Genomic DNA, 23,947 nt, shown 5'->3' with positions numbered 1-23,947 from the left:
CTCTTACTGGCTACTTCGGTGCCTAAGTGAAAAATAAATTTCATGGTAAATTGCTCTTCAACTTCCAGACTAATTGGAAATACGAGAACCTGGTGGCACACAACGCTCTTAGCTTTGTCGAGGTGCATGCTGACACACTCGGCAATTACTACTCGTTTCGGCAGCAAGAGAGGGAGCACTTCTCTGTTTTTTTGATGCAGTCCTGGGCTTTGACTGCAAAGGGTCAGGAGGAGTCCTGCAAAGGACTGGAGGAGGAGGCAGGGAAACCTACAGCTGTTGCAGAAGCCACTGTCTCAAGAAATTATTCACGGGGGACATCACAACCGCAGTGCACATCTCCCTTCACTGTGCCAGGTGCACGAGAGGCTGTCAGCTTCTGAGATGCGTTTCTCAGTCTGACATGCGGGGTTTCACAGGGGAGGAGGGATGTGTTTCCTAGCAAACAAACATCCTGGTGAAACTGATAAAGCAACGAGTGGGTTTTGGTTTCTCAAAGAAAGGAGGGCGTGGAGCTGTTTGTGTGTCCTTTGCAGCAACTGTCTGCTGTTCTAAAAACTTACTTACATTTCTCTGCCCACTACGCTGTTGTGATAGGAGAGTCTTAAGTGCAAGGCAGAGTGCATCAGTAGAAGCAACTGGCACGCAGAGCTGTAAGTGCAGATTGCCTCCGGAGCAGGGAGCAGCCTGTGCTGCCTGGCCCTGCAGCCAGCCCAGAGGCGAGCTGCAATGACCTGCAACCCCAAGCCAGCTCACGGTTGGGTAAGAGCGTGGCCTGCAAGCTTGGTCCCCCACACCCCTCTGGCAGCCAGACCAAGCTGAGCTCTATGCCCCCATGGTCACGCTTACAAGTGTCCAAGCTGGGTGGCTTAAAGCTAACTCTGGGAATGGGACAGACAGGTCCTGCTGGTGGGATAAAGGGCTGATGGCCTGCTGAAGTCGGTGGCGTTACCACAGCGGAGGGGTGAGGCCAGCAGCTACGACCTGGCACAGACCCACTGAAATCACTGGTTTACAACAGCTGAGGGAGCGAGAGACTGGGCAGGTGACCAGAACCCAGGAGTCCTACCTCCCAGTTCCCCTGCTCCAGCTGCGCTGCCTTCCTAATACAAAACCTATTCCTGTCTGCCCGGTCTGCTTGCAGAGCACGCAGGCGCCATACCTGGTCAAAGGCCTGATCGATCTCTTCCTGAAGGATCTCCAGGAAGTTCTCGTTGAGGTCGATGAGCTCCTGAATGTTGCTGAAGATGCCGAGGAGCTGCTCTTGACTCAGCAGCCCAGCCGCTTGCATGGGGAGGTAGAATTCCTCTTTGATGATGCGCAGGTCCTCTCCGTAACTGGCCTCCGTGTTGACAAACTCCAGCACAGACTCCTTGCGCTCCGTCCTGCGCTTGCGGCACTTCTCGCAGAGGTCGGCCCGCCGCTGATTGCAGTTCTGCACGTCCGTCTCCACCGGGAGGTCCCTTTCTCCACAGTCGGTACAGGGTCGGTGGGCTTCCCAGGCCTGCAGGGAGCTCAGCGTTTCAGATGCCCTGCTCCTCCACTTCCTGGCCGACGTCTGCCCAATGCCGCTGTCTGCCCGCTCCACCTCTGCTGACTTGGTCCGGGCGGCCTCGCCGGGATCCAGGTCGTCGCGGACGTCGTTCACGCCAACGATCCCGCTGTCCGTGCTCAGGCTGCTGACGTTGCTCCAGTGGTGCCGGGAGCGGAGGGAGCCACGCGGGGCGCGGCGAGTCTCGTCGAAGCTGCCGCCGTGGCCGAGGTTGGCTTTTGCTACCACGGGACCTGAGGAGAGACAGAAACCATTACAGGCACCGCCAGCTGCACCCGGGGAGCCCAGTGTGGCACAGCCACGAGCAGCACGAACCCTGGCAGGGAGACCTGATGAAAGCAGGGCTGCTGGCTGCCTCCGCTCCTTGTTTGCTGCTGGAAAGTTAGGGGGTGGGAAGCAGAAGTAAAGGCACCCAGGTGAAGCCCGGGGCCCGTCATCCCTGCAGTGCCCGTACCTGAGACCTCATTTGGGCTCTCTCCCCCTGCCATCTGTCAGGCAGGGACAGAGACACAGCAGAGCAGATCCTGATTTCTTGCACACCGGGGTTAAATCCATATTGCTTCCCTGCCACAGGTCAGCAGAATTACTTCATATTTACACCAGCACAGCAGGGCTCAGCACCTGGCCCATCATCCATCCCCCTGAGAGTGCACAATGTGGGTACCGTAGTCTCGCTCCTGCCGGCGCTTCTGCGCATGCTGCCGCGCTGCTGCTGCGATCTTCAGCTCCAGCTGCTTCCTCTTCACCGAGTCTGTCGGCATGGGGTCACTGAAGTGCGGCCGCAGCCGGCACTCCCGCTGGGCCTTGGCGCCGCTCGTGCTCTCATGGACGATGTCGGAGCTGGATCGGCGGCAGCCGGGACTGGAGGTCTGCAAGAAAGGCAAGTGGGTTGGGAGCAACGCAGTGGTCAGAGCAACGTCTGCTTTGCAGCTACTGGATTTTGGTTTCCAAAGGAGGAAAAAGGCAATTATTTGCGGGGGGGTTGTAAATGCAGCTCTGCTACATGATCAGAAAGAAATCTGTCCCCTGAGGTCCCTCCATCTTGCTCAGTCCCAGCAGCAAGGACCCCTCTCTCTCTGCAGTGGTGGAGCTGTGGGTGCAGTGGCTCAGGGGTGGCTGCATCACAGCTGTCAGATAAGCGTGAGGAGGTGAACAGCACTGCCCTGGCTAAGGCCCTAAAGGAGTGACGGAGCCTGTCCCCCACGGATCTGACCTAGGTTGCTTCTGTTCTGGGAATGTCTCAGAGCTGCTGGTTCACGAACTCCAGCCTTTAAAGCCTCACCTACATTAGTGACTGGATGAAGCCGGGACTAAAGAAGGAGCCTGGCTGGTCCTCTGGGCACTGCAGCAGTGGGGGCTGGTGGCACAGTGAAAGCCACCAAGGGGTTATTGCTGAACTGCCTGCAAGAGATGCAGTGGCAGATCAGCAGGGGCACACAACTGACTCCTGTCTCATTAACTGTAATAAAAAAGGCATTAGAAATCCTGCTAACAGACTTTAACTGCTTGTGGGAGTTGGTGTGGTTTCAGATCCCAGGCTGCCCAGTTCCTATAGCAAAGGGATCCTCCAGAGCTTCTGACAAGAAAAAATCCTAAACAAACGCACAAGGTGAGAGGTGATTTTCTCTCCCTTACATTCCCTGCAGGTGGAGCGTCGCTGGATGTCTCACTGCTTGGCTTCTCCTCCCAGGCCTCTGTTGCCATGGACATCGCTGTGGGTTGCTGGCTGTCCTCCGCAGGTGGGAGATCGTCTTTCTTCAGATCACACTGTCCCTTGGAGGGGGATTTGGCAGCAGTCTCAGCATTGCAGCTGCAGGGGAAGAAGCAAGCTGATGAACGTCACGTACGCGGTTCACCTGCCGCTCCTGACCTAGATGAGACTGAGCAGAAAGCCCAGGTCTGACCAGGCAGCCACAGCAGTTCAGGGGAAGTTCAGGCAGGAGCCTAGGCTGGCTGGCATGGATGTCTGTGCCTGCGTTTCAGGGGCTCTGAACACAGCCCTGTTACAGCAGAGCAAATGGGTAATGGCACTCGTGTCAGCATCCGTCTGGAATATCAAGTCTCAGGTGTTCGCACGACATTTTTATGCCCATAAAAGATGAACTTCTCCCAAAGGGGCCAGCAAAAAAGCATTTTAAGTAGGCTGTATCTGTGTTTCCTGCTATTTAAAGAGATGTTGTCAACACAGAAACCATCCTGCTCATGTGGAAGAAAATCACCTGCTGGAAACCACAATGCCTTGAAAGGATTAGGGGATTAAAGGAGCTTTCCCTCTGTTCTTCATCTCATATGATCCCAAGCCTGCTGAAACCACCGGGAAGATTCCCTGTGCTTTCACTGATCAGGACTTTTGGTGCGTTTAAGAGTCCCGAAATGACTGGCAGGCTGGCAGCCTGACTTGGCAGTCCCGGGGTGCTCTTAGTCACAGCTGCCTGCTGGTAACAAGGGCCTGGCCTGGCTGCTCCAGGCAGCCCGTTCCAGCCCCACGTTCCCCTCCCTGCAGATAACACCTCTCCAGACAGACACAGTCTGGTGCAAAACCACTGACTTGACAGAGCAGTTGACAGGGTGCAGTTTGTGACGCAACTTGCGACTCTTTTTTTTTTCTGAGTCTCCCAGAGACACCTTTCTTCCATGCATAATGAAAATGGTCGAAAGATTTTTCTTTTTTCATTGCGGGCTTACTTAATTTTTATGGGCTTGGCTTCCTTTACAAAGGAAGGTTGTCAGGACTGGATGGGGATGCTTGTACATGGAAGAAGCCAGTGTCTGAGACGTATTTCAGGTCACGCATGTATTTCATGCTTACGAGTGATAAATTTATCCTGTGATAAAATCTGGTTCGTTTAAAAGGTGTCACTTGTGAACTGATGCTGGTAGGTCACACTGCTAATGTGCAATTCCAACCCCGCCAGCTACAGGCACACACACGAGACAGATGGGCGCTTCCTTACAGCGAATGGCAGCTGGCTCTGACAACAAGCCATCCGCCAGCACTGAAACCACCGAAGAGGGAACAAATCTCCCAGAACACAAGCTGGCTCTGTTGTCAGGCCAACAAAGTTGGTTTGCAACTTTGCAGCTGATGCTTTTTCAGCTCCCTCCACCTCTCCCTTCCAGGTCCCAGCTGACACCATGGGAAGATTTACCAGCTTCAGAAGATGAAGCATGGTGCTAGCAGCAGGCTGAGGGCTTTTAGCTCTTGCTGAGCTAATCCCCAGCCAGTGACGGTTTCACTGATCTGGGTAAAGTACGAGGAGTTCAGCAGGGCCCAGCGGAAGGAGGGAAGGCAGAGCCCCAAACCTGCTCTGCTCAAACGGCTTCTGGATGAAACAGGCAAAAGGCAAGGAACGCGCCGAGGCACCGAGAGGCAACGGGGTGTATCCAAGCCCAGTAGCAATGCTCAGAACTGGAATATTATCTTCTCCTCTTGATCACACTGCCCTCAGCACACACACCATGCTCTCAGGGAGACGCTGAGCTTCCCTTTGTCATTGTTACTGTCCTTCAGTGACCGGCTGGCCGGCCAAGATAGATGTTGCCCCTTTCCTGGCCTTGCTCCCTCAGACTTCCTTTCCCTCCTCTGTGCATTTCTCCCCATGGCTGTCCCTCCCTAGCCAGACCCTTGTTGGTGCCAGCTTTCCTCCTTCCAGTCTGCAACAGTCTCTCCTGATTCAAACCTCAAGGCTGAGCTAAACACGCTGCTTTTTCATACCCCTTACATCACCTAGACGGGGGGGTAAACTGAGTTTACCCCCAGTTTTAGAGCACCGTTTCTTTTACATCTCCAGGAATCTTCATCTTCTCATTTCTCCCTCCTTTCACCGTGTTCACCCAGCAACTTGCTGTGCTCCCTGTGTACTTCCTAACGTTTGCTCTGCTCCTCCCCAAGGCCAGCGCCCCTCTCAGCCAGCCACAGTTACCTGCTTGTGAGGATCCCGGCTGCTTGGGCGCTGAATTGTCACACCTAATGCCACTCCAGGATTTGCTGCCTCCTGCCCCTAGCAGTGATGTAAGGACAACGAGATATATGTCTGTGCTGAAACCACTGGACTCTCTGGCATGTTTCCTTTCGTGTGAACAAACCACTTACTGGAGTTACCTGGCTGCAGATGCTGTCAGTTTTCCCTGTTCTCTCCAAAAGGGATGTGCTTGGGCCAGCACGGGGAGGACGGGGTCTTTCTGAATGTCCTTTGACACCTCAGGGCCATCACCTCTGAATCTCGTGGGAGCAGAGGCACTGTGCCTGTGCTGTCCAACTGGAAGCCTCCCAGTCTCTATGTGACTCGTTATGGTTGCCTCGTTATCCAGGCCCATAGTCCTCAGCTTCTTCCACACATTCCTTACTCTTTCTGACTAACAGAAACATTTTTGTCCACTCTTTCTCCACTGGCGCCTGCCTTCCCGACTCGGAGTCCTGCGCTACGGGAAGCTGTTACCGTACTCACCATCCCCGGGTCATCCCAAATACACCCTCATCCCTCTTTTCAAGAAGCTCCTTTCTTAGTCATGTCCTTTGCTTCCTTGTGCAGGTTTTTGTTGTTGCTTTGCCCCCCCCATTTCACAGGCAGGAACTCCCAGTCCTTGCAGATCCTTATCCTGCGCTCTTTGCTGCTTACATCCCCTCTTGCCCAGGACTACAACCTAAGTTAAAGGTACCCAGTGACCTAGGAGGGGATGAAAGCTGCCATAATTCCAAAGCTGAAAATCAAATGTTCATTGCAAAAATAGTAAGCCACTTAAACGAGTCTTCAATAAGTAACTACAAATTACTAGGGAGGCAATTAACTTACCAGACCAAAGCGATTTGTAAAACTGTAACACTTACACAAAACCATCAGAAAAAGGAGACAAATTCAGCTGTCATGTTTTGTGATGCTCCATCACAACACCTCTATCAAAAGCTTGCTCTTGCTGAGCTCCATACCCGTGGAAATGGGACCAAATCCCCAGCTTTCAGCTCATTTTATGTACGACTTAGGAAAAATGTAGCCTGGACCCCAGTGATCACAATTTAGGACCCAAAACATCCAGACCAGAAGTCTCCTACCCGAGCAGTGAGAATCAGCTCGAGTTATAAATGAATATTCAGCACTCTACAGTCTCAGGTATAAATGACGGAAAATGGAGAAATTTCCAGCCAAGGAAACCAGAGTTTCCCACTACTCACCACTTTGGCAATGCCAACAGATTAGTTTTCCTCTTGCTATCCTTAACAAATGACAGCCTTTATCAATAATTGTTGTTACTATCTAAAATAAATAGGTCTGAGTGTTTCTTTGACATGAAACAATCTTCCTAATACTGTCATTCACATTTTTAGATGAATTCCCATTCTGGTGGGAATTATTTTATTTACATCAAATTCTATTTCAATAAATCCAACTAGGCAGACCGAACACATTTACAGAGACAAGAGCTACTGAGGATATCAAAAGCACAGAAACCGCACTGAAACCCTAAAAGCCCTGACCAGAAAGTACTTGGAAGTTGAGAAGGCAGTAGGAGGAAATATTCTATGCGCTCCCCAGTTCCTGTTTCCCTTGCCACGCATGCACCTCAGGCTCTAGATACCAGCCAAACCTTTGATCTGCCCAGACAGCTGTTCTTATGTTCTTACTCACAGCTTGTGCTATTCTGTGTATTTTGTTTCACATCGGTGATAAAAATAGCCTACTCAATGAAAATGGTTGCATACCAAAACTTTTTTATCTATTTCTTCATCAGGTTTTCATGCTCTAGCTCAAAGGCTGGGCTGGACAGCTGAAGGAAGTATTTATGGCTCTGACACTACTCACTTCCCTTTGGATTACAGAGGTGCCGAAGTATTTCTGCTTGTCACTCTGGCTCTGCTTACATGGGCAGCTACAACTCCATAGCAGCTCCTTCAGACGACTCTCATTGCCATGCAGAAGTCCCTAACATCTCCTCTAAAACCAGAGTCCAGCAACAGAGCTCCTGCATTCCAGAAATCCCACGCCGGTGCTCAAGGTTGACACCCTGGCATTTCACACCCCGCACCTGGGGATGCTGGAAGCTGCCAGGAACCAAGTAAATTGAATTCTTGGTAAAGCCAGTCCTGAAAGCCAAGATTGTGAAAACAAACCACTTCACCAACACTTACTCTTCCTTTTCCCATCACTCCTATCCCATAAAACAGTGAGAGCTGCCCCAAATCCCTAGCTTCCCGAATGGTGCTGATTCCTGTCAGGCCACCTGTCTGCATGGAAAAAGATCCCCATGTCTTTGTAGCAGGAAATGTTTCAACGTTCAAATGTTGCGGTGTCCAAAACCAGGACAAAGAACAACTAGTAAACATCTTACCCAGAGGAAGGAAAAGCCCCATCTGGAGAAGAGGGAGGAAGGTTTAATGCGATTATTTGCTGTTACTGCTTACCACTGGCTAAGCTGGCAGAGGGACAGTATTTGCAGGTAATTCCACTTGCTGCCTGTGCTGGTCTCCAGCGCATGATGGAAGACTCGCAGCAGCCATCCTGCCCTCAGTTTGCCAGTTCGCTGCACAAAGGCAGCAAGGGAAAGTGCTTTTTGCTGCATGCACACCACCTGAATTCATGTCCTGCAGTGCTGGGGCAGACTCCACATGTTTTCTTCTAAGGGAGCATATCCATATTTTGTATCTCTCTGCTGTCCTCTACTTTTATCAAATGTTTCAGAAATAAAATAGAATAGAATAGAATAGAATAGAATAGAATAGAATAGAATAGAATAAAATAAAATAAAATAAAATAAAATAAAATAAAATAAAATAAAATAAAATAAAATAAAATAAAATAAAATAAAATAGAATAAAATAACATAGGTGGGAAATTGAGTATCAGGACTACCAATGGCTGCTGTCTGGACAGGACTGAGGTGCACAAAATGAAAATGCTTTTTGATGTTTAACCTCACACAAAGATGTAGTTTAAGCTCGATGGCTTAAAAACATGTCTATGTGGCTACAGAGGCCCTAAGATGCAAGGCTCTGCCAACAGCATATTTATGCTACAGGAGTTAAACGTACATATCGGGAAAGAGACCAGATCTTTAACAAAGGAACTGCTTTCAGGTGACCCCACAGAGCGTGTTACCTTTTCTTAATAAGTTCCAGTGCTGAACCTATGAATTCATCCTTCATTTTTTGTAGTTTAGCTCCATAGCTTGACAAGTCTGTGGCTTCTAACAGCAACGATGAACAGCAAGAGGACTGGGCTTCAGAAGCCAGCGACTGCCCTGCAAGGTGGAGGACATCATTTAATTGGCTTGTCTCTCCTTTCTGCTGCTCATCACTGAAGATTTCCTGCCCAGCTTTGTGTATGGCTACTGCCTGCAAAGGTGATCGCGGAATAGGGCTAGAGCAAATGGGGATCGGGGATCTATCCGGGCTGGAGATCTGGAAGGTTCTCTCCTTCACCTCAGGGCTGCTCGTCCTGAAACCATCCCATGTGGCTGGATATTGGGCAAAGCCAGCGGCGGTGTTGTTTTCATGGAACACATCATCATCATCCTCTGCGATGGCAGCTTCATTCACTGCTTTGGTCCCCAAAGCTTCTGGACAGGTGTTCTTACTGCTCTCCTCGTCCAGCGTCTGGTTTGCCATCAGACCCTTATTCAAGTACTTTGTTGGCTCACTGCTTGCAGCAGATGAATTTGCCTCCTTACTTCTCATTTGCTTGAATTCCTCGAAGGTGGGGATGTAGAGCCTTCCTCTGCAGCGGCCTTTCTTGCTCTGCCCCAGCGTCGCTATTTCCCCACTGCGTTGTTGCAGGAATTCTGCTGTTCTGGATTTTGCCATCTCCGGGCTTTCCCCAGCGTGCTGAAAGGGCAAGTTGGGGGAGCTGTTCTGCCTTCGGAGCTGCAGCCTCCTCTGAGCCTCCTGCTTGATGTCTTCTGGACTGATGGTCCTGTGTGCAGCACAGAACCTCTGCCTCCCCGCGAGGCCGTGCCTGAGAGCCGTGTGTTCCACCAAAACCGTGCAGCAGCTGACAGCACAAGCGTTCCTGTGCTGCCGGCACAGCTGGCATTCAGAAAACTCCTGGGCTACCAGCTCAGTCAGGGCTGCCTGCGGGCGCAGTGGCTTGCTGGGCTCTGCCACCTTACTGCTGTGCAGCCTCAGCTTCTCCTTCAGCTCTTTTTTGGCATCCCCGGGTAGGGCTCTTTCCTCTGCGGAAGGGAAGAGCCACTGAGGCACTTTGGCAAAGGGGGGGAGCAGCACATTCTGCGCTGATCGTGATGTCTGCTTAGGGCGGAGGGAAAGGTTTCTCACAGAGTCCGATGTGCTCCGCACCGGGGCCACATCCACGCAGCCTTCTGCCCACTGACTGCTGCCTCTGTAGCGAAAGATGATCTCGTTATCCAGGCTCCGGCAGTGAGAATACAGCCCCGAGTCAGCTACTGCTGCCCAGTGAAGGTTCTCCACGCTCCGATACATCCGGTTTTCCACAGGACTGGCCAAAGGTGCCTTGCCTGTGTGGCAGGAGTCTAGAGTGTGGAAGTCCCCGGAAAAAATGTGAGTGTCTAAGTTCTTTAGTGGATGCATGCTGCTAACCGGAAAATCCTTTAAGCCATGTTGTGCACAGAGCTGATTATTTTGGCAGCTCAAGACCCGGCAGTGTTCCTGTCTCTCATCAACACTGATGTATGTCATAGCAAATGCACATGGAGGCTCTAAGACAGTGGCTTCTAGGGGGAGAGGAGGGAGCTGGGTGTCGCTTAGATGCCAGTCAATGTCCACAGACCCCAGACAGCAAAGTGTGCTGCTGGGTACTCACACAAGAGAGCTCCCACACGGGTTGAGTCGCCACGCGCAGAAGACCTGTGAATGGAAGGAAAGATGAGTTACTGAAGCGGGCTGGTGATGGCTCGCAGGATGCAACAGCAGATCTGCTCACAGAATGCAGAAGCCAAACACCAACAGCTTGGGTAGAAACGGAGCAGCATAGCTAGGAGATGAGCCACAGGGCACGGGGCAAGGAACCCTTTCTACCTCTAGCCAAGCCAGCAGGGGCCTTATACTACCTGTTTTAACATGGGAGAAGTTTATATTACCCTCAACAATTCCCTCACAATAACACTGCTTTTCTGATGAATACTTGGCTTGCTTGCTGCAGGCCCAGCTTATTCCCACAGCAGCACGAAGGAGGTGCGTGGTTTACAAGAGAGAACTCAAATGGGTTGCAGACAAGAACGTGGGGGCTGAGGAAGAGGTTGCAAAAGGATGATATGACAGCGTGGTCTCCTGGGAGGCTCAAGTAGCAAGGAAGAAGAAGAAGGCTGACTGGTGGTGATTTTGTCCCTGAGAGTAACACTGCAGCCCTGCCATGATCTGATTTGCCCTTCACAGGAAGATGCATGCGATGGAGTGACTGCTGGCTAAGCGTTCCCAAGGCCTTTCCAGCGCAGAGACAGAGGTACCTCACAGACTGTGATAAAACCATTACAACCTCACAGACTGTAAATAAACCACTCAGACCCGCCGGAAACAGGCCTGAATGATCACCCCACATTACAGCTGGGTGGAGGCCCAGAAAAAATAAAGTGGGGTTTCCAGGGCTGTTCCTACATCCCCTGCTCAGCATTGTAAGGCCCAGGAAACCTGACTAAATCACATGGTCAGAGCTGTGTGAAGAATTAAAACCCCAAACTTAAGTTAAAGCCAGCAGGATGTGGCCTAAGTGTCTAAGTCATCCTTGGAAGTGGAAGGAGCCCTCTTAACCCGTCGTGCCAACTTACACTGAATGGAGGCAGTCCACATTTCCCTTAAGGATTTAGGCCTCATGGACTTGCCAGCAGTCACACAAGACATCGGTGTTCGCTAGAGACCCATCCACTCCCTTCCTTTGGCAACCAGAGGCAAAGAGAAGGATTAAGGGCCGTATGTAAAGGAGAGCAAGATTAGGCAAGGGATATGGGGGTAGCCTGAGATTCCTAAGGGCAACAGAGAGCTGGGATGGTGGAGCAATGGTATCTAATACCAAGCCGAGCAAGAACCAACAAGCTTGAACACCCAGGAAGAGGTCTTTAGGAAAAACAAAGCAGGACCACATAAGTTACAGCCCAGACTTCGCTGCGTAGTGTGGCTGGGTCCTCTGCACGCTGCCAGCCACGGAGGTACACTGCCACCTTGACCAGGTGGGGAATAAAGAGACTTGTTCCTCCCTGAAGGCTACGTCACCCAGGCAGCGGCAGCTTGATTCACCCCTTGCTTGCAGTGGTTCAGGCTGACACACTTTCTCCACATTAATGAAACTAAGTCTAACCTAATCCCAGAGAGGGGAGGCAGAGTTGCTCCAGTGGATCACCACTGAATGAAGAACATTATTACAGTCCTTCGTAACTTCTACAAATAAAATTAAAAGTAGCTTTTAAGGTGTGGCTGTTCCCCAAGGTGTCAAAGGCACTTCTCACCCAGTCTTCTCATGGTGGGGCTGCAGTTCCCCTTTCTTCGCGGCTCTGGAGGAGCCCACAGGTGACAGCAGAGAAACGTGAGGATCAGGACTTTCTGTGATCATAGGTTATAACATGATCTGTCAAGAAAGAGAGAATGAGATGACGTGAGAGCCAGGCATGGCGCAGGGAACAGGGCTCCCCTGAGTCAGTGCTGCTAATGACAGAGACGCCACGGCCCGTCAGGCAGGTCTGTGATCAGGTCACAGCTGCAGGACTCAGAGCCGCGAGGGGCTGCCTGCACTCTGCTCTCAGACTGAGCAGAAAGAGAAAGCTACCCTTGCCGTAGCACGAGCTGAAAATAAAACGGTCCTTGCCTGAGGCAGCGAGCTCCTTACAGCTAAGTCTGAAGAGAAACTACAGCTTGCGTGAGGCAGGTGCCAGGGCTGCACGCGCAGGGCCCGTACTGTGTGTGCGCGCGTGTGTAAAAAGGTGAGCCAGGGAAGGAAGAAAGAGCACAGGCCGGAGGAGGAGCAGCCATGGGAAGAGCGAAGCAGCAAGGCTCTGACCCCTCCGGGCTGCAGGACACCGCTCGGGCGGCACAGACCTCGCCGGGAGCCGGCCTCTGTCACTCAGGGGAGGGCCCCCCTTCGCCCTGGAGGAGAGCAGAGGCCCATTTCCCACACCAGCGAGCCCGCTGCTGCTTCATCGGGGCAGGATTTTCCGGATAGAGATGTGGGGGGGGTGACAGAAGTTGCTTTTGGGGAAGGAGCAGCTGGGAGAGACCTGCTGCCAGCAGAGGGGAGCCGGGGGCAGGTTTGCAGAGCAGAGGACCAGAGAAGACAGAGGACAGACAGAGATGCATGTGAGAGATGGCAGGAGATAGAGACCGTCCAGAGGAGGCTGCGCCGAGCTTGCTGACACACAGGCAGGCACCAGAAATGACAGGATTAAGTGGAGGAAGAGGGGAATTTTGTTTCCAAACCATTTATTTTAATCTTTGTCACCCAGATGAGTTTTCTTTCTCTAAAAACGTGACTTTTTGCCCTAATAAAACACTCCAAGCACAAAAAGTCCCTTTGATACTCTCAGGAGAGCTCAGAAGAACAGGTTCACGTGGCTGCAGCTCGCGGCTCAGCACACAGCAGGAGCCTCAGAGACAGGCGAGCCCTGGCCTCACGCCTGGCAGACAGCTGTGGAGCCCTCACACAGCCAGCTCGGGCAGGAGCACCGGCCTGTCCTCCTGCTCCATCCCCGAAAGAGCCACCTTCTTCCTCCTGAACTCTTCCAATCTGCCCGTCCCCCCGTGTCAGCACCCTGACGGCTGTGCGCACCGTGTCAGGTAGCTGTGTTCAGTCTGAGCACACGGTCAGCTGCTGCCGGGCTGCGACCTGCCAAGGGGCACGGATGTGCTGGGGACATGTTGGGGACGTGCTGGGGACGTGCCTGCTGCCTCTGCTGCCCAGGGGAGCGTGGGCAAGACGACAGCACTCCTCTCTGGGAAACACCAGGGGCAACCAGGATAACTCTGGGCAGGACAGCAACACAAAACACCGAGCCCTTTCTTCTCCTGTGCTCCCTTCCGGGTGGCACAGAGCATGGCGGTTTCAGCTCACACGGGGGAGTTTGTCAGGCCAGCAACAGCACCGTGACACACTCAGCTCTGAAGTAAGGTTAGCACAAGCGCGCTCTAGGCACTGTTGAAAGGGGGAGGGAGATGGAGACAGAAGAAACCATCTGAGTGTATATGCTTATGCCTGGGAAGCGACAGGTGGTCTTTCAGCACACCCTTGCAGGCTGGCTGTACGTACATACACACAGAACAGTCAGCTCAGCCCGACACGGTTACCATCAAAAAAACACTGGCAACTGCGGCGCAATAAAAGAGCTTGTCCTCCCACCGCCTCCGAGCCATAGATGCACCCTGCAGGTGATCCCCAGGATGGAAACCAGCAAATTTCACAGGAGCGTAGGCAAGGAGACACGTAAACGCTGATCCTTCACATGCTGTTCCCGTCCTGGGTCCTAACTCACCCTCTCCTAAAGGTACACAGCAGTCCCAAGGCACCCTCTCCACCTCTCCCACCTAAACCAAGCTGCGACTCCCAGTCCTTTGCTGCTCCCCGGTGTACCCGAGCACTGCGGCTTGGTGCTGCACTCCTTCATTTACCCAGCTGGCTGCTTCCTGGCTGCCCTGTCCACGCTGCCCCAAAGCCAGGGCCTTCTTCTCGTCCCGCAGTCCTCCAAGACACCGTGCTGGTTTAGGCCAGGCCAAACAGCAGGAAGGAGCTCAGTGTTGGCTGCCAGTGCTCTCTGACCACGCTGTCTGTGCAGCACTCGCCTCTCCCCTGGTTCAGGGGCTGCAAAGCTCCTGGCTGCCATGAGCCTCATGCCTGAAGCGAGTGCAAGACTAAAGGCATCGTGTGCTCGGCTTATTTTTCTGCCATGTGGTTCTGTTTAATGAACTTCTCCTCCACTGCTCTAAGTGCCTGCTTGGAGACTTGCCACTCACCTTCATTTTCCTGCAAAATCCTCCCAAAGAACTTATTTCTTGAGGATTAAAGCTCGAAGGATAAATCACTCCTTCCCACCCACACACACGCGGACCGTTCTGCCTGGCTGACCGCCCCAGCCGAGCGCCAGGCAGAACGTTAGGAGGACGAAGCAGGCAGGGACGAGGACAAGCTGCTCAGTGCTGGTGAAAATCAAGGCTGAGCAGGTCTGCCAGTGCTGCCTCCCAGGGCCCGCGGCAGCGAGGTTTGCCCCACAGACCTGCCAAACTGGGAAGCTTGTCCATGAGACGGCGGAGAGCAGCTTGCTATTGCCTGGTCTCTCCTGCCTTGATCAGGGATCAAGTGAGCCAGGGACATTTTTCACACTCCACATGTGCAACACCTCATCGCAAACAGATTAACTTCTGAGTCGTGCCCATCTCGCCAAGCTCCTGTGTCCAGGGGAGGGGAGTAACCGAAGCCGCCTTCCTCAAGCTAAAAGTCTGCGACTAAACAAACCTTCAGGTCTTACTCTAATTTCTCTGATACGGGTTTTGCAAAACGCACCACTGAACAGAGGTTAGTTTAATCTGAAGCACAGTCTCCCTTTTATTTCAGACATCCAGCCAGCTGGAGGGATGCAAAAGGCCCACTTCCAAGAGCTGTACGCAGGATTTTAGCAGACAGTAATGCTGGTGTGGGTTTGTGCTATCTGATACAGCAAACCCCGTGGACACAGCATGCTCTCTCTGCTGCCATGTCAGGCACATCGCTCCACTTCGGCTGCTTAGCAGAAAACACCAGCAATCTCACAGGAGAGGCTGCCAGACACATCTATTTTTTCAAGCCAAAGGTTAACAAGAAAAATCAAGGTGCCTTGGCTGTATTTGCTTTCTTAGCTGCTCACTTAAGCAGAGCCGTGCGGCAGGGAGCCATTGACGCAGCAGGACAATTAGGTGACTCCTCCAGCTCCGTTTCTTTTTCGGTCGGTTCTAGCAGCTGGAACAGCAACAGGGCTTAGAGCGTGCCTGGTAATTGCAGGGGTACGACCACGGCAGTTACCTAAAACAGCACCATCTCCCGGGTTTCTTTTCTTTCCTAGGGTGAGCAGCTGAGCGTAGCTTTCCTTGAGCTCACAGTTTCACCACTGCTTTCGCTGCTTGCTCCGCGGCACGAGTCAGGACTGCCAACAGGAGGCACAGCCGCCAGCTTGGGTTCAAAGCTAGAGAATATAGAGAAAACCATAACCTCTGCAGTCTGTGTTCATGGTCCTGGTGTTCTCAGCTTCGTCCTAAGCATGGACCACGTCATCTCAGGGACAGCTTGGCATGGGGAACAGAGTCTCTCCTGAATCTCTGAAGGTCCTGGAGTCAAACGACCCCAATGGCTACCAACAGACAGCAGACAGAGACCTCTGCTTTACGCACCCCAGCCACAAATGAAGTCAGCCAGGCTTTTGCATGGCCTTAATCCGAGAATGCACCCTGCATCACAGTGCACTGAAGGATTTCCAGAGTCGCCATGCTGTAAATACCATACCTTTTACCAATAATATTTATAGAACGGGAGGGGACCCCAGGCAGTGCAGAAAGCTCCCATGAGAACGTGCACGTCAGCGGTACCTCCAAATTCTCCCAAAGGCACCATCCTGAACTACTCCCCAGCGTTCCCTCCATACCGCTGCATTCAGCACAAGCTTACCCAGCTCATCTGTGGCCACTTCCAAAGCATCTCCACCACCGCCTTTGTTTCCAGAAAAAGAACGTGTCTTGGCCGCGGTCAGGGCTGGCTGATCAGAGTATACGTTTGGTATCCACATGTTCCTGAGGAGAATTTCTCTACGTTATCTGTTGTCCATCACGGGAACACCCAGCTATGGTACACACACTTCCACCAGGGACAATGTAGGAATCGCTTCACGCAAACTCCTATTTTGGTCGGATTAGCTCCTAAATCATCTCAAAGCAGCGGAAAACCTAATCTAAAACATTTATGGAATCACTTGAAGGTCTTAAGCATTCTTGGCTCCCTTTCTGTGTTGTTTTTAAGGTCTTTGGGAAAGTTCTTTCCTGACTGGACAGGCTCCACCTGAGGAACCCCACCGCTCCACACAGCTGCGCGCTTGGCAGCACTGCCCTTGATGAACTTTTCTAGCTGCTCTCTAAGCCTGAGCAGCTTCTTTTAGTGAAACAGCATGGTCTTCTCCTTGTGACCCTCCTTCAGAAAGGCTGTGATGACACGCTATTTCCAAACCGCCTCTAAGGGCAGGCGTTCCAGCACACTGATTTCAGGCAGGGGACTTTCAAGGTGACCTGAGCTCCTAATCCCTTCCTTACTTTGGGAACGGGTACCCCCTTTTATTTCACCAGTGCACCGCTCTGTCTCTTGGACAATACTGCTCCCACAGCCCTCGTGGCAATGCAGCAGAAGGATTGCAAGGATTAACATTCACCTGCTGGCACCGGTTCCACATGCTCCAGGAGATGGCATCACCCATCATCATCCAGTTTTCAGCAGGTCCCCACCCTATTTGGCCACAAAGCTCCTTCGGATGGCTCCTCAGAAGGAAGAAAGTCCTATTTGCGGTAAAGTCCGCTCCTGGGACAGACCGCCCCCAACACCTACAAACAAACCTGCAGGGTGCATCTGATCCACAGTCCTGCACTGTGACACCATCAGCCCCTCCGCTCCCCTCCTCAGCGTGAGGAATTGCCTAGGGGGTCTATAACCAGGCAGAGCCGATGCTTGGCTGGGCTCGGCTGGCACCTGGGACACACGCGGTTTCCCCACAACGACCCAAGCGCTCCCCTGCCTTTGGGTCACACGGAGCAGATCTTCCCCACTGCCCACCTTGGTGCTGGCATAGGCACACAGCAAGCACCACGAGCCTAGAGAGGAACAGGCCCCAACCCTGCTCTGTGCCTGGCTCCACGCTCCCCAGCCCGGATGCACACAGGTCTTGCAGGCAAACCCGGGTGAGGAAAACCCATCCAGCCCCCTGTGAGGTCTGGGAAGCACGAGGCCAGAGGGGAGCCCCGCAGACAGCCTGGCTCCTCTGCAGTGCATGCCCAGCAGGTTCCTGACCACAGAACCACAGCTCTTCCCACATCCTGGTACAGCGCCTCCCAGCCCCAGGAAGGCAACAGAAACCCAGTCCCATACTGGTGGATCCACCAGGGTTGCTGAAGGGATTCCTAATTCCTTATTCTGACACTGCCCCAAGAGTCCCAGCCTACTATTTAACATGCGTTGGGCAGAGGAAGGAAGTCACACTCTAATTCTATGAATAAGATGTATGTCAACAGTTTCTGCTTCCTTCCTTTCCCCAGGAAGACGTATTCTGCAGCACAGCCATAAACCTTAAATTTAGAATGCATTAATGGCTTACTGCGTTGGTATTTCCAATAAAGCGATATGAATCCTGGCAGAAAAAATCCCCCAACGTACGTCTATTGATCTCAGTTCATTAACTTTGCGCTGGGACCTAGTCCAGCACCCCCAAAGCTGACGGGAGGCGGACGAGCAGCGTCCCTCCAAGCCAACAACGTGCTGAGCTCGGAGCCACGTCCAAGGGAGGAGGGAGCCGTTCAGCAGGGTGAGGGAGATGATCTCATCCCACGCCGCGTGTGGTCACATCTCAAAGCCGTCAGGCACTGTGGCATACTGCTTGTGGCAGCAGCTTCGGCGCGAGGACATCCGGCCCGCGACAGTGTCAGCAGTCCTGCCGGGCGTGGACGGCCACAGGCAGCCACTCTGCCCGCTCCGCTGAGCGTGGAGGTCCTCAGCAACGCTTCGGAAGGAAACCTGGGAGGACTGCTCTGGTCAACTGTCTCAGTCCAGGGATTTGTCCTCAGAAGGTCCAGCACTGCACGTTGCCTGTTTGAGCAGGCACTGAGTCCTGACAGAGAGCTGGTGCAGGTGGGCAGGTTCTGCATCAGCCTCTGAGGAACACCTCAAGCCTTCCTACCTAGAACTTCACCCTTCCTACCCAGGCGACTTTCTTTTCTTCTTGTTTGCGCATTTTCAACTCCTCAATCCCCAGCTCTCCACATGGGCCTCCCTAAACAACCCCCTCCCTTTCAGATGCTGATCCTTTTCAGCTAATTAGCCCGTGGGCCAGGCCGCGAGTTGCCTGTAAATCAGTATAGCTTGTCAACGCTAATTTACACCCTCTGAGAATTTCCCTTCCTTCTCCATTTAGCAGAATTATATGACATGTCTTTTATCTGTCCTCGCAGTTTAGCTTGCCATTCCCCTTCCCTGGCCCCCGAGCCTCCCGCTTTGCTCCGAGCTCCCTGCAGGCGTGCTGGGTAAGTCGCTTATTTGCAATGTAAAGCGCCTCCCGGTGCCCCAGCCCCTCCCGAACAAACCCGAAGAGGCACGTTTATCCTTACTTGTGCAGCAAATCCAGCCCTTCTTTTCCTGGCAGCGGTTCCCTGCGCTAAGGGAAGAGCTGCGCCCCTTACTGTCAGCACCAAAGCAGGGCCTGGCCGGGGGAAGGCAGGGGAGGGAGAACCAGAGGTCTGACCCCACAGAGGCCCTAAGCTCTCTCCGTTCTCCCTGGAGCAGCCGGTGACAGCCCACCAGGCGGCTGAGCGCCCCTCGCCAGGCAGGACACCATTAACGACCTCTTGTTGCTGTGGTGATATCGATGGGTAGTCCCTGGGGCTGCTGGGGAAGCTAGGGAAAAGAAAGAAGTGGCTCAAAAAATTCGGCACCGAAGTGCGAGTTTGAGTACCGACGGGCAGTTAGGTGACAACCTGGGGGGGTGCAGCAGCACCTTGCCCTTCCCAGCTCATCCTCCCTCCCAGGGGGACATCACCGGGCTCTTCTGAGCCAAGGCTCCTGCCCGCAGCAGGCCTCTGGTGTTCCGGCACGGCGCTGCGCGAGGATTTCTGCAGGCCTTGCGTTACCAGGCGTTATTTTTGCAGCTTCACCCCGGCAATTTCTTTCACGTGCAGAGTCAGAAAAGCGTGGCTCTGGTGAAATCCCTTGGAGCTCTGCCAGCGGGCACAGAGCCAGGATTTCCCCCCAGCTCTCAGAGCGCCTTATCACAAGCGACAGTTTCATTCAGCTGCCGCCATAGCCCCTGGGAGCCCCCTGCCTTTGCAGAGCTGCTTCGAGTGTGGAAAAGCCACTGTCACACACTGCTCTTTGCTCTGTTTTCCTGAGGTTTCACCCCGTGAAGGCGGCCCAGCCTCTCTCACAGCTTCCTTCTCCGCAAGAGGCAGCCTGGCGCCATCCCTTGCCCTTCATCCCGGTCAGGTAATGGCCGCTGGCAAGGACAGGCCGTGCTGCGCCCGCAGCTGGGCCTCTCACCTTGCACAAGGCCTCCAGGGATTTGGGGGACAGGAACCGGTTTTCTAAAAAGTCAATTCTCTCTTCGGCCTTGCTCTCTCTGGGAAAAACATTTCCAATCCAGGCTGCTGACATGGTAATAAAGAAGCGATGAAGTCCCAGCGGGCCTCCCCTCTGCACGTGCTTTTTATCTAAGCCCACCAAGGGGTGGACAAACTGCAAGACACTCGTTTTGTGGGGCAGATTTCAGCACAGCTAGTAAATCCTAGAGTACGCTTTTCCTCCTAGCAAAGACTCTGCCTTTTCTGCTGTGCTTTGTCTAGGAGCTGCACACACGCGGACCCACTGCAGAGCTTTTTACTTCACACAGGGGTACCTCTCTGGGTACGCAATTGCCTGGTGGGCCCTCTTATTCCGGCAAGTTGTTACTGGACTGGATCTGGTATTATGGAATAGGGGTATCCACAAGGGAGCGGCATCTGCAGCAGTATCATTACGCTGTCAGTTTTGCCAGTAACTGCCCCGGGCAGATCAGATCCGATCAATGTGTCTTTTCCATCACTGATGTGTTCAGGTCCTTCGCTTCCACGTGAACTCAGGACCTGGAGACAAAAGTATGCTGCACCTCTCTTTTGCATCCTTTGATAAACATGACTTTAATGGACTATGGAGTCTGAAAGCACTTTATGTCAGGAACCGATCCCAAGAGCAAAATTCAGCGAGTTTCTCCGACATCACATGTGGCTGTTCATCACATTTATTAGGCAAAGATCCTAGGCACACGGAGGCCTGGCCAGCACTGACAGAGGCTTTCTCTCGTATAGCAACCCTTTGATCACACTGTCAGCATCATTTATTTGCTTGTGTTGCATATTCTTGAACGCTCCAGTAAATTATTTCTCCCAGTTGACTATCAGAGACAAAGGCTGCTCTTTCAACTTGCATTTGCACCTCTTCCCTTCACCTCCACTTCAATTAGCTATGGAAGTGATTTTTTCCCTTAGCCCCATTTCACAGCCTGCCTGTACTGGAAGCTTTAGGAACACCGATGCCTGGAGAAGACCCCGGCTGGTGCCTTCCCTATAGGGAAGGCCGTGGCTAGCAATTAGCGAGCCCAATTGCTCTGCTTGACCTGCTGCTGGCCGGGGTGGAGAGCACAGAACCAGCTGCAGCGCCCCGTCCTTCCGGCTGGTCACAAGGAGAGGGGGGCTGTGAGCACCACGGGTGGAAGAAAGGAGGTTTCACCACAACCAGGTGTGGCTGGACAGGGATGAGAGCTGGATTAACCCTCTGGGAAGTGGGGGAGGCTGTAGGAACACACCCCCTCCTTTAAACAGGATCTGTCTGTGGGGAGCTGCTGCTACTTCTCCTGTGCGTGCAGCTATTATTTCTGTTAGCCACTTTGGGACTGCAGAGACACGGCAGGTGGTGAACCGCCCAGAGCAGCTCAGGGCTGAGTACAAGCGGCCAGTTTGGGCTGGGCAGCAGCTCTGGGCTCCTCCGCTCAGCAACACCAGGGAAAATGCCTTCAGAAAAAGCGCGTATTCCAGAGGGCAACTTGCCAGGCGGTGTCTGCCCCAAACAGCTGGTCATCAACGGTTTCTGAGAGCAGATCCCTTATGTCCAGATATTTGACTTAAATGATATCAGATAGATTCCAGATGGGAGAATCTCTCTGGGATGTCTTTAATCCCAGCTGGACATTAACTCCCAAGTGAGCCCACGGGAACAGGATTTGGTGAGTTTGGGCTGGAGGCGATACGGATCCATGGGATTTCTCACCACACCCACACCTGGCCTCACCTCACCCTTCAAAAATATTGTCAGTAAAATGAGCATCATGTCATAAGTAGCTCACTGGCAATGTTTTAACGTCACCATTAAGAAACAAATTCTGTGAAAGAATAATATCAACAAATATGCTCTAAGGATGCTCCTAACCACATCTGTATGTTTTAACATACCAACACTGCTAGGCAACTCTGTCGTCTTTTTGGTGCTCCGCAGCGACAGGTGATGCGGGAAGAGGCAGGACATGCCCTCTGTTTAGAACCAGCTGCAAGAGAATGGTTTTGTTTGCTCAAATGCATGAGATGCTTTGAGTAAGCTGCATCTTCCTGCAGCGCAGGCTAGCCACTAAGTATGCAAGATGCTGAAAAAAGTAAGAATGGATGCAGCAGTTCTGCAGCTCTTTCTAAGCAAGTAAGGGAGAAGGTAAGGCCAGTCACCCAGAGCCCCTCACCCTGTGCTGGGGACTCAGATACTGGCTATGTCACGCAGTCCTCCTGAGGCCCAGTGTGAAGGAGACACAGACCCACACCGGACCCAGAGCCACAAGGACCCCCACGCCCCTTCCCAGGCCACTGGCTTGCTGCAGGCTCAGAAGCTGGCTGCTCCCAGCCAGCCCTGGGCTCTCTATTTCCCCGGCAATATGAGTTACATATCATGACTTCCATTCCATTCTGCAAAATGTTCCTTCCATATGTCTCTCATGAAGGTTGCTATATTCTTGTTAACCTCTTTTTTTTTTTTTTTTAAACTGTGAAAAAAAATAAAGCACAGAGCATAGTTGCGGACGAAAGCCATTGCATGCAAATTGAAATTATGGAGACACTACTAGGAGCTGAACCAGAGGCATCACGGCTGAGCTGCAGGCAAACAACCAGCTTTCTTCTAATAACTATTGTGGCTCCTGCTCCTGTGTCACAGCACTCAAAGTCTGCAGCTTTGTGGTTGTCTCAAAGTACCCACAGCTGCCCGAAGGAGGGACAGAACCACTCTGTAGATACAATTGGGTGATATCAATCGAAAGAGGGGAAATACTGTCTGTGCAGACACCCAGTCACTCCTGATAAACAAATATGAAACCTTTGTAAACGTTTTTTAAGGAGTACCTTGAGAAGACAGGGTGCAGATGGGGCAGCCAATCTGATGGTTAGCATCTCATACACCACAGCACCTCAACAAGGGATTTAACCTCAGCTTTAAAAATACTGCCCGTCAAGAATTCCTACACGTAGCTATAACACCTCAGAAAGCTTAATTACCACTTAAGAAGGAGAAGACAAAATGAGCTATGTGACCTTTCCCACCCCAGATCCTGTAGGTCAGCCTTATTTAAGACAACTGGGAGCCTGAAAAGCTAAACATTAGTGTTGGCAGACGAGCAGATGGATGGATGGCTGCCAGCATAATCCATCTTCCCACTTGCCTCTGTAGGGCTGGGTGACATTCAAAACTAGCTGCTTCCCCATGCAAAGAGGCATGCATGCGATGCGATGAGCAGGGCTTAAAATGGGCTCATCAGCTGGCAGGACCAGTAGCAAAATGCTTTATGACTGCTATTTAATGTTGCAGGCGAGGCTATAAACAAGAGACATCAGGCTGTGACAGAAGTGGGGAACGTAATGACCACAGTGGATTTGCTATAAGCCAACCCCTGAGCAAGTTGTAAAAATCCATCAGGATCTTGTCAGCTTTCCTTTGTGCATAAATGCTCCAAATCCAGTTAACCTTTTAATCAGAGCAGATAAAATCATGCTATCATCAAAGGGGATACTAGCTACAGTCTCATGAAAAGTTTCCATCTCTGCTCAGCTTGGAATTTTTTGTTGTTCGAGGTTCCAAGATTAAATCCCCCAATCACTGAAAAATAAAGAGTGTGAAGTCTATTTTGCAGGAAATTTCTTCACACAGGCAAGGCTCCCGCTCCCTGGCCGAGGCAGGCGCACCAGCAGCTGTGGAGCACGGAACCACCGGGAGCTGTATTACAACCCCCAAGGAAAGGACACTGAAACTCACAGCCTCCAACATATCCCAACGCTTTCTGAGGCTCAAGGAAGATTCAAAGCTCAAAGAATTTCCTTCAGCTACTTACTGTAACAGACTGTTCTGCAGCACAACTCTTCTGTGCTGACTCTCTACAAAACAAGGACACTTGTGCCTGTAACACTCCAAAGGGCAGGCAGATCTCTGTCTGCCATACAGCACCTTCCAGATCAGAATACACGTTGTGAGATTTTTTTTTTTTCAAGGGCTGAAGTCTTCAGGATTTTCTACACCTGCCAGCAAACATCGGTGCTGGTGATAAAGTCAGGCAGAGATGCCACGTGCAGAAACAGCCCCAGCAGAGATTTGGACCCGGGACCCCAGGTGGACGAAGCTTCCTGCCTAACCCACTACAGCAGCTGGCTTCACTGAACTCGCCTGTATAAGCTGAACC

At 52.3% G+C, this 23,947-nt stretch overlaps 1 protein-coding gene across 15 annotated transcripts in view; it reads right to left on the bottom strand.

Moving 5' to 3' along the window:
- Window positions 1-23,947, bottom strand: part of LOC106029886 (myosin-M heavy chain-like) — a 48,382-nt gene that overhangs the window by 10,037 nt on the left and 14,398 nt on the right. For 6 of the 15 annotated variants that reach the window (XR_010832349.1, XR_010832350.1, XR_010832346.1 and 3 more), the window contains 6 exons: window positions 16,129-21,781; window positions 11,957-12,075; window positions 8,641-10,364; window positions 3,185-3,359; window positions 2,214-2,418; window positions 1,160-1,782 (listed from right to left, as the gene is read on the bottom strand). Coding sequence is in view for 11 of the 15 variants with exons in the window: in XM_066999417.1 (XP_066855518.1) it covers window positions 1,160-1,782; window positions 2,214-2,418; window positions 3,185-3,359; window positions 8,641-10,196 (2,559 nt within the window). In the remaining 4 variants the exon portion in view is untranslated. The remainder of the gene's footprint in view (window positions 1-1,159; window positions 1,783-2,213; window positions 2,419-3,184; window positions 3,360-8,640; window positions 10,365-11,956; window positions 12,076-16,128; window positions 21,782-23,947) is intronic. The other 9 variants (XM_066999421.1, XM_066999415.1, XM_066999419.1 and 6 more) reach the window with 6 other exon arrangements.

This window comes from Anser cygnoides, chromosome 6, assembly GCF_040182565.1.
Source record: "Anser cygnoides isolate HZ-2024a breed goose chromosome 6, Taihu_goose_T2T_genome, whole genome shotgun sequence".
Lineage (NCBI taxonomy): Eukaryota > Metazoa > Chordata > Aves > Anseriformes > Anatidae > Anser > Anser cygnoides.
The sequence above is the reverse complement of the archived record's forward strand: the minus strand, read 5'-3'. Positions and strand labels throughout refer to the sequence as shown.